The sequence below is a fragment of the Marmota flaviventris genome, chromosome 5 (assembly GCF_047511675.1).
Source record: "Marmota flaviventris isolate mMarFla1 chromosome 5, mMarFla1.hap1, whole genome shotgun sequence".
Classification (NCBI taxonomy): Eukaryota; Metazoa; Chordata; class Mammalia; order Rodentia; family Sciuridae; genus Marmota; species Marmota flaviventris.
Window position 1 is genome coordinate 69,658,929 of NC_092502.1, and position 10,240 is coordinate 69,669,168.

The 10,240-nt window shown below is 43.8% G+C and overlaps 2 protein-coding genes across 2 annotated transcripts; both read right to left on the minus strand.

The window, feature by feature from the left end:
- Positions 1–1,183: 1,183 nt before the first annotated feature.
- Pcdhb8 (protocadherin beta 8) lies at positions 1,184–4,452 on the minus strand. The gene is given in 2 exon segments (XM_027927727.2): positions 1,184–2,843; positions 3,309–4,452. Coding segments are annotated over 2 exon segments (2,412 nt in total). The 5' UTR covers positions 4,061–4,452.
- A 268-nt stretch (positions 4,453–4,720) lies between these two features.
- On the minus strand, positions 4,721–10,021 carry Pcdhb7 (protocadherin beta 7). Its single transcript, XM_027927748.2, has one exon. The coding sequence runs from the start codon at positions 9,859–9,861 to the stop codon at positions 7,468–7,470; it is 2,394 nt and encodes a 797-aa protein (XP_027783549.1). The 5' UTR covers positions 9,862–10,021; the 3' UTR covers positions 4,721–7,467.
- Between the last annotated feature and the right edge of the window lie 219 nt (positions 10,022–10,240).

Below are 10,240 nucleotides of genomic sequence, written 5' to 3' on the forward strand. Positions count from 1 at the left end.
CTACACTTTCTCAGTCCATTGTTTCTACCATTAGGATCCAACATGACTGTTTGTGTATGACCCATACATATTTCAAGCACCACAAAGCTGTTGGAGAAGGAAAAATTGGGACTCCTTCCCGATGATTTATTTCCCTCTAAAAGGTCTTCTTGGGTTTAGGGGATGGAACTAAGTGGTAGTCTTTGCCTAGCAAGTGCAAGGCCCTAGGTTCAATTCCCAGAACCAAAAAAGTCTTGGGAGTTTCCCAGAATAATGGTACATGCATCTAAACTAGAACACAGTCATATGTCCAATTCTAACCACCAAGAAGTCTTTGAAGATATATTCTTTTGACCAAGCATACTAATGCCCTAAACTTGGGGTCTAATACTAAAAAACAAAGATGAATAAACATTGGCCTATGTACTGTCTGTCACAGATGGTTAATGTTTCTCAAAGAAGAAAAGCCAGTTTCACTATTATGCTACTTATCTCACAAGATAGTTATGGTGCAACATGTATATCCCTTCCTTTAACACCAATGAAGCTAAGTGAAAATCAGTTTAAAATAATCAATTAAAAGCTTGGAGTTGGCATATGGCTCAGTTGGTAGAGTGCTTGCCTTGAATGCACAAGTTCAATCCCCAGCATATCTCTCTCTCTCTCTCTCTCTCTCTCTCTCACACACACACACACACACACACACACACACACACACACCAAAAACCTCATATGGTGATAAAAGAAGCACAATTATATAATGCTTTAAGAAAAAAAACAGTACCAAAGAAGATTATTACTATGTGGAGAAAATAAAGCATGACCCAGATATCCTCACTCTACAGTTATTATCTTCCTTCCTGATTAGACATTAGAGTGTTAGTGCATTACTGCTCTGTAGATATTTAATGGTTTAACAACTAAGAAAATACTTGAGGAATTGCAATTGACTGTAGAATTAATTTTCCAGACTTCCTTCCTATTCCTAAACTTTTTCACAACAAAGATTTGTATGACCATTGACATCAGCAGTGTTTGAAAGGCAAAATTTAGGATCACTCATTTTACACACATGGAGAAAAAACAAGAAACCAGTATTTTAATCCAGTCAAAATATAACTACTATAGGCAAATTAATAGTCTGACAGAAAAAACATCTCTTTGAATTTGTCACAAAAATTAAAATATCATATATTTTAAAAGATTATTTTAGCTGAATATTGAAACCTAAGTTATTTCTATAGTTGGAGTTTTGTTACATTTCTGACCCAAGGGAATGGTCTTGGAAAGTAGGTAAAATAGGCTTCAGAAACTTGAATTCACTGGTCCCTGAGCCTCCTGTCAAGCATACCTCATACTGGTAGCTCTGGGACAGAGTCCCAGTGCCACGGACGTCCACTAGGTGGCCAGAAAAATGCCCCCCAGGCACAGAGCAGACACCCAGCGGCGCCGCCCTGCTCCTCCTGCACAGCCTCACCGCCACGAACACCAGCACAGAGAACAGGAAGAGCGATGACACAGAGGCCAAGGCGATGACCAAGTAGACAGTGAGCGAGTCCCCCTGCGCGCGCTCGGGCGCCACTTCCGGGAGCGGCAGGTAGGGCTGGGAGAAGCCATCCACCAGCAGCACGTGCAGCGTGACGCTGGCAGACAGCTGAGGCTCGCCATTGTCCTTGATCAGCACCACCATCCTGTGCCTGGCCGCATCGCGCTCGCTCAGCAGCCTGGCGGTGCGCACCTCGCCATTGTGCGCCCACACGCCAAACAGCCCTGGCTCCGTGGCCTTGAGCAGCTGGTATGACAGCCAGGCGTTCTGGCCCGAGTCTTCATCCACCGCCACCACCTTGGTGACCAGGTAGCCCTGCTCTGCCGCCCTGGGCACCAGCTCCGTGCAGGGCGCAGAGGCGTTCTGCATTGGGTACAGCACGAAGGGTGGGTTGTCATTGTAGTCCAGCACCACCACTCGCACCAGCGCCTGGCTGCTGAGCGCAGGCGAACCTTGGTCTGTGGCGCCCACGTGGAACTCAAATGACTGCAGGGCCTCAAAGTCCAGCGCCCTCAGCGCGAACAGCTGCCCATTGTCTGCGTTGATTGAGACCATCAAGGTGAGGGGCAGGTGCGAGTCCTGGGTTGGCAGCAGCGAGTAGGTGATCTGGGCGTTGGTGCCTGAGTCTCTGTCTGTGGCGTTGACACTGCCTATGTGCAGGGCGGGGCTGTTGTTCTCTTGCACCAATAGGGTGTAAGATGCTTGCGTGAAGATTGGCGAGTTATCATTGACGTCTGATACCTGCACTGTTATGTTAAGGTGTGTTTTCAATATTGGTGTCCCCAAATCTGTGACAGTGATGGTGATGTTGTACTCGGCTGTGTTCTCTCTGTCCAGTGGTCTCTCTGTTAATAGGGTATAAAAGTTTTCCACTGAAGATTTCAGGAAAAAGGGTAGATCCTCCTGAATGGAACAACTTATTTTCCCATTTTCTCCTGAATCAAGATCTAACACACTGAAAACTGCAACCACCATCTCAGGAGAGTTCTCAGATATGGGACTAGTAAATGCAGACATGGTAACTTCTGGGGCATGGTCATTCACATCAGTGACTTGGATCAGAACCACGCATTTTCCAGTAAAGCTTCCAGCATCTCTCGCTTCTATATTGACTTCATAGGACTGAACTCTTTCAAAATCAAGTTGTTCTCTCAGTCGAATTTCTCCCGTCAAGGGATTGATTGCAAATGTTTTGCTAATCTCATCTGAAGCCTGGAACAGTGAATAAGAGACCTCTCCATTGACTCCAAGGTCTACATCCGTTGCAGAGACCGTGACAATCAGGAAACCTATTGGACTGTCTTCAGGAATCTGCACCCTATTGCTGGGAGCCATTAGCCAAGTAGGTATGACAATTTCCTTGCCAGCGTACCCCATGTTGCTGACATGTTGCAGCGACATTGAATGTAGGTGACCTTGCTCAAGGACCAAGGCAGATTAGGGTGTTCCCGGTTTTAAGATAATCGTGTTTAGGGCGTTCCCAGTTTAGGTTCCAGGTTTAAGGTTTAAGATTATTCCTGCTGGGAATAGGGCGTATCCTGCTGCCTGAGTTCCCCTTGAGTTCTCACAGGATTCAGACAGTATATTTTGGAGATAGAAGCCCAGTGGAGGGGGATTTGGGAGAGAACGTGGATTTGGGTAGAGAACGTGGATTTCCCCAGAACGTGTTTGTAGACGGCTGGTGTGAGTTCGGGAATAAAGAGTTGCTGTTTGAATCTACAAGCTGTGTGGTGGCTCGTGATTGTGTGCCCAGCCAGACTGCGGCATTTGTGCCCAGCCAGACTGTGGCACCCTATAGATGAGCTGCTGGAATTCCGGGGCATTATCATTGAAGTCCACAACTTCAACGTGGATCTGAGCTGTGCCAGACCGTGGAGGAGAGCCGCCATCCTGTGCTGTGAGAGTTAACTTGAGCTCAGGTTCCTCCTGTGGATCCAGCGCTTTCTCCAGCACCAGCTCGGGATATTTCCTGCCATCGCTGCGTTTTCGGGTAAGGACCCGAAAATAGGGATTGGGACTGATCACATAGTTCTCAATATTATTTTGGCCTACATCCATGTCCTGAGCATTCTTCAGAGGAAATGTAGTTCCAGAAGGACTGCTCTCTGATACTTTCAGCAACATTTCTTTGTCCAGGAACTCTGGAGAGTGGTCATTTATGTCTATTATTTGTAGCTCAGCTTGAAAAAATTCTAAAGGACTCTCTAGCATCAACTGGAAACGAAGCACACAGGGCTCTGTGTGCCCACACAATTCCTCCCTGTCCAGTTTTTCATTTAGTAACAATTCCCCCGTCTCCTGATTGAGCTGCAAATGTAGCTTATTCCCTTTGGAGAGGATTCTAACCCCCCTCCTGGAGAATTCCCTTTGTCCCAGACTCAAATCCTTTGCTAGATTGGTTACAAAGGAATTGCCTTCAGTTTCCTCCACTACAGAATAGCGCCTAGGCTCTCCCGCTCCCTCCTGAAATAAGCCCAATAGGAAAAAGAAAATGACTTGCTTTTGTCTGCAGATGCGTTTCCCGCTGGCCTCCATTGTGTTTGGTACAGCCCACTGCAAGATTGTCTGCTGAACTGTAAAGTCCCGAGTATCTGATGCTGTGGTATTCCGCAAGATATCTGAGAAATATTCCAGTTCTTTTTTGAGTCCTTTTCAGAGGATCCAGTCCTCCTTTCTGTGGCATTCAAGCTTGGGTTGGGTTTCTAGCCTCTGCTGGTAAATTTTCCCGTATTGGAGTCGCAGCTATGGTTCCGGTTTGTACCTTCTTATCCTGCAGCGCCACCAAGCGTCCTTATAGGTTCTTACAATTTGTGGAATGAAAATGGATGCAATATTCCTAACATTGCCTCTATGTACCAGTGGGCTATATAAGGTTACAACACCACATCAACTATCACTGTACAATTTTGGGTGGAAAATTACCTGAAGCACACAGGAAATGACATTAGCAGAGATTTTCAATAATTCTAATTGAATTTGGGGCAAAAGGTACATATTATTGTAATAATCTAATCAGAAAAACTACATACATTGGAATAACATAGAAAACTTTCATAATTAAACATTTTTATTGCTGTGAATTATGGAAACAATTACTACATATGAAACTTCCTTAGGCAAATTATTTAATCTTTCTTTGCCTCAGTTTACACACATGTAAAGTGAAATAGTAATAACAACTATCACATAGGGCTATTATGAATTTCCCACCTTACAGATGAGGAAACTAATGTAGAGAAAAGTTAACTTTATAAATAAACAACATATAGTGATTTGATGCCACTAGCTAGCTGAATCTGCATGAATCCATTGTTGTGACTAGAAAACACCTAAAAATTCACATGGTAGATATAAGCAGGACTATCTCAGAAAGTGCCGCAGTCTGGCTGCAGCAAAATAATCAGGGGGGGTGACAAATAACTTGTGTACGTTGATACAGCAGGAGTGGGAGCCGTTTATTGCAGGACAGGAGCAGTATTTATACATTCCACACAGCTTATCTAATTAGCATAAACTAGATACATCAGTCAACCAATAAGGAATCTCCACACTTAATGGCTCGCTTTTGTTACTTCTCAAACCACTCCCTCTGGCATTTTGCCAGGCACCATCCAGACTTATTTACGAACTCTAACATTCCCCTGGCAAAATGCCAGGTGTTATTTTGACTTGTTTACAGACTCTAATAAGAAAGAAGTTACGTCAAATATGAAACAAGGAAACACTGAAAAGCTTGTCTAAATAGAGGCATAAATTCAGTACAATCCGTGACAGCAGTAGTAAATATATATCTTGGAAGAATGTCTTTTTTGATTACCTCTATTTCTTTTCTCACAGAATCAACTTCTAATAACCTTGTCATTTAAAAAAACTCTCAAACCCCATAAAAGAATAATATTATAACCCTCCATGTACTGATCACTAATTTCAAAAGTTATCAATATGTTTCCATAATATTTTATCCCATCAATCCAACATTTTCACATTCTAGGAAAAGTGAATTTTCATCCACAAATACTTTGTTATGCATTTCTCACTGTAAAAACTTAAACCTAAACTACAATGTCATTATCATACCTAAGGAATTGTTAATATTAATTAAGATTCATATATATTCAAATTTCTCTAGTGTATTCAAAATCAGTCAATATCAAGCAAGATACACACATTGTATTTGGCTGTAAAGTCTCTCAAGTTCTTTTACTGTGTAAACTTCCCTTTTTCAATTTCCATGCTATTTGTTTGTTGAGAAGTTATTGAAAACATTTTAAGATTTTATTACTGTATTTTATCTGTAGACTATATCCCACTAGTACTGTACATTGATACTAATACTACTTTTGGCAATAATATATAATATTTTGAGAGCACTCAAGCATGCTAAGTGCTGTATCCCGGATCTACACCTCCAGTTCTGGATAATTTTTAAATACAAAGCTTCTCCTTAATGCACCATAATTTCTAAAATTTATTAACAGTTTATGTTTCTCTTTGATACTATTTGATACTACATTATTCATTTTATTATTTTTTTCTGACTAAGCACTGCATTAAATTAGTAGGAAATTCTTAAAAATAAAATTTTAAATTAAATTGGGAAAAAGTATTATGAATGTAGCTATGAAATACTGCAGAAGAAACACTGTAATGTGAGGAAAATAATAAGCTAATGAAGCAACAAAATTATGTAATATCCCTACTCAGGACCATTAATCTTTTCTGTTGAATGAAAAACATATGTTCAGGAAAAAGCACTAGTTGATCTTTCAATTTGTTTTACTTGATATTTGGTTAGATCAGATCTTTAATAGTAATAGTTGAATAACTGTTTCATAAAAGATGGCTTGTTGGTTTATTAAAATAATAAAACTACAGACCGGTTGCCACAGTCTGGCTGGGCACAAATGCCGCAGTCTGGCTGGGCACACAATCACGAGCCACCACACCGCTTGTAGATTCAAACAGCAACTCTTTATTCCCGAACTCACACCAGCCGTCTACAATCACGTTCTGGGGAAATCCACGTTCTCTGCCCAAATCCACCTCCACTGGGCTTCTATCTCCAAAACATACTGTCTGAATCCCGTGAGAACTCAAGGGGAACTCAGGCAGCAGGATACGCCCTATTCCCAGCAGGAATAATCTTAAACCTTAAACCTGGAACCTAAACCGGGAACGCCCTAATCCACCTTGGTCCTTGAACAAGGTCACCTACATTCAATGTCACTGCAACATGGGGTACGCTGGCAAGGAAATTGTCATACCTACTTGGCTAATGGCTCCCAGCAACCTGTAGTAGGTAGTAATATCATTACACCCAGCAGTGTGATAAAAAAAAAAAAACCTCTTTTATTGTTTAGAAACATGCCAAGTACTATCTAATGAAAGAAAACTATTGGTGCCATGATACCAACAAAAATAACTAGGAGATTCTCAGTTCTGCTATTTACTAGTTGGTGACCTTACTGAGTCACTATGACCATATATTTGCTCACTTCTGAAATACCTCCTCTCATAGGTTTCATTGGCGATTAATTGTGTTAAGATAGTGTATGCTAGACCATATGTGCTTTGAAAAAAATCTTTAGAAAATACTCTACAATCTCTGCTCCCCAAACTTATAGTAGGTACACTTGTACAGAATCCCAGTCAACTATGAAAACTAGCAATAAAGAATGAAGACAATGGAGAGCAATTTAAAATAACTCTAAATAAATTTAACTGCCCTTAAACTTCTCCAACTGCACATTAAGCATAATTGTTTGGAATAAAACATGACACATATATATTTCATGCTTGTGGATGGTTCTTGGGAATTAAGCTGGATCCTTCTTTGACTTTAAGAGTTCTTGAAATACTGCAAAGTCACTTCTTTACAGGTATCCAGGGTAAGTTTCAAACTAGGAATACATCCTCAGACAGAAGGGCTTATATATCATTCTTTATGAGAAACACAAATTATTCTGAAATGAGGGATTTTCCTCCACTTCCCTCCCTATGCTCTGGGATAGTATATTGGGGAAAATTGGTTTTAGGAACTTGAACTCACTGTTGGTCCCTGAACCTCCTTTCAGACACACCTCATACTGGTAGCTCTGAGACAGTGTCCCGGTGCCACTGACATCCACCAAGTGGCCAGGAAAATGTCCCTGAGGCACAGAACAGACACCCAGCGGCGCTGCCCTGCGCCTCCTGCACAGCCTCACCGCCGAGAACACCAGCACAGAGAAGAGGAAGAGAGACGACACCGACGCCAGGGCGATGACCAAGTAGACAGTGAGCGAGTCCCCCTGCGCGCGCTCGGGTGCCACTTCCGGAAGCGGCAGGTAGGGCTGGGAGAAGCCATCCACCAGCAGCACTTGCAGCGTGACGCTGGCAGACAGCGGAGGCTCGCCATTGTCCTTGACCAGCACCACCAGCCTGTGCCTGGCCGCGTCGCGCTCGCTCAGCAGCCTGGCGGTGCGCACCTCGCCATTGTGCGCCCACACGCCAAACAGCCCTGGCTCCGTGGCCTTGAGCAGCTGGTATGACAGCCAGGCGTTCTGGCCCGAGTCTCCATCCACCGCCACCACCTTGGTGACCAGGTAGCCCTGCTCTGCTGCCCTGGGTACCAGTTCGGTGCAGAGCGCAGAGGCGTTCTGCATTGGGTACAACACGAAGGGCGAGTTGTCATTTTCGTCCAGCACCACCACTCGCACCAGCGCCTGGCTGCTGAGTGCAGGCGAGCCTTGGTCTGTGGCGCCCACGTGGAACTCAAATGCCTGCAGGGCCTCGAAGTCCAGTGCTCTCAGCGCGAACAGCTGCCCATTGTCTGCGTTGATGGAGACCAGCGAGGTGAGGGGCAGGTGCGGGTCCTGGGTTGGCAGCAGCGAGTAGGTGATCTGGGCGTTGGTGCCTGAGTCTCTGTCTGTGGCTCTGATGCTTCCGATGTGCAAGGCGGGCTGGTTGTTCTCATGCACTAGCAGCGTGTAGGATGTTTGTGTGAAGGCAGGGGAATTGTCGTTGACGTCAGAGACAAGGACAGTAATGTTGTGTTCAGTTTTCAGCCTTGGTGTCCCCAAGTCAGTGACAGTGATTGTGATGCTGTATTCAGTGTTCTGCTCTCGATCCAAAGATCTCTCTGTTACCAATGTATAGAAATTTTCTACAGATGGCTTCAGGACAAAGGGGAGATCATCCTGGATGGAGCACACCATTTTCCCATTGTTCCCTGAATCTCTGTCTCTAATCCTAAAAACAGCAACCACGGTCTCTGGTGAGTTTTCTGCAATTGGACTAGTAAGTGATGATATGAGAATTTCTGGTGGATTATCATTTATATCTGTTACCTCAACAATCACTGTGCAATTTCCAGAAAGTCCTCCACCATCTTTGGCCTGAATAGTTAATGTATAAGTTTGAATTGCTTCATAGTTCAATCTGGCTTTAAGATAAAGATACCCAGATGTTGAATTGATTTGAAATGTTTTGAGAATTCTTTCAGTGGCATAAAAAAATGCATAGACTATTTCCCCATTACTTCCTGTATCTAAATCTCTAGCTGACACAGTGACGACCAGCGAGCCAACCCTGCTGTTCTCAGGTACCTGCACTTTGTAGAGCGACTGCACAAATTCAGGGGCATTGTCGTTGACATCTACCACCAGGATGCGTAATAGCGTGGTTCCGGATCGGCCCGGAGAGCCGCCATCCAAGGCCGTGAGGGTTAAACTGAGCTCAGGTATCTCCTCTCGATCCAGCGCTTGATCAAGTATCAATTCAGGAAGAAGATTCCCCTCCCCACCAACATGGACATTAACGTGGAAATAGGCATTAGGGCTGATGGTGTAATTACTCAGGCTATTGGTTCCAACATCTGAATCCTGTGCACTTTCTAAAGGAAATGCTGCACCTGGATTTGTACTTTCTGATATTTTCAAGAGAATCTCTTTGTCCAGAAAGACTGGAGAATGATCATTGATGTCTCTGACTTGTAGTTCAGCACGGAAAATCTGAAAAGGCTTTTCCAATAACAACTGGAAAGGAAGCACACAGGGCTCTGTGGGGCCGCATAGTTCTTCCCGGTCCAATTTCTCATTTAGAAGTAAATCACCAGTAAGCGAATTGAGCAGCAAAAATCGCATATTCTGGTCTGAAACAATTCTAGACCGTCGGTCTGAGAGTTCTCCCACCCTCAACCCCAAGTCATTGGCCAAATTGGCCAGAAAAGTTCCTCTCTCAGTTTCCTCCGCCACAAAATACCGAAGCGGTTCCGCGCCAGCCCCAAACACTCCCAGAAATAAACAGAAAAACAGGACTTGCCTTTTCTGTACAGCGTGCTCCCCACTGGTCTCCATTATTTGTCAATCTTTCAAAAACAGAACCTCTGGGCCTCAAGCAGCTCTCAGAAAGGGCAGGAACTAAATCCTTAGAGATGGTGGGATAAGGGCATTTCTCGTGGAGAGAGATCCCCACTTTTCCCTAACGCTTATCTCCGCGATTTCCTTTCCTCTTCCCTTCTGGCCAGACTTCCCTTTACGCTGGGAATCTGTAACATTCTTTGTGAGGATATTTTTCCCCCTTCTCTTTTTAGCCAGCAGCGCCACCTTGCGTTTTGTGCTTGTTATTCCTATTCTCAAGAATAGGGGAAGAAGAAGAAAAAAAAAAAGATGGCGGATTGAAGGCATTCTGCAACAGGACTGAGTTTTTCGTGTCCTTGCTGTTTCATGTCACCTC

Coding starts and splice junctions, on each gene's coding strand:
- Pcdhb7 (XM_027927748.2), bottom strand. CDS start 9,861: ATGGAGACCAGTGGGGAGCACGCTGTACAGAAAAGGCAAGTCCTGTTT.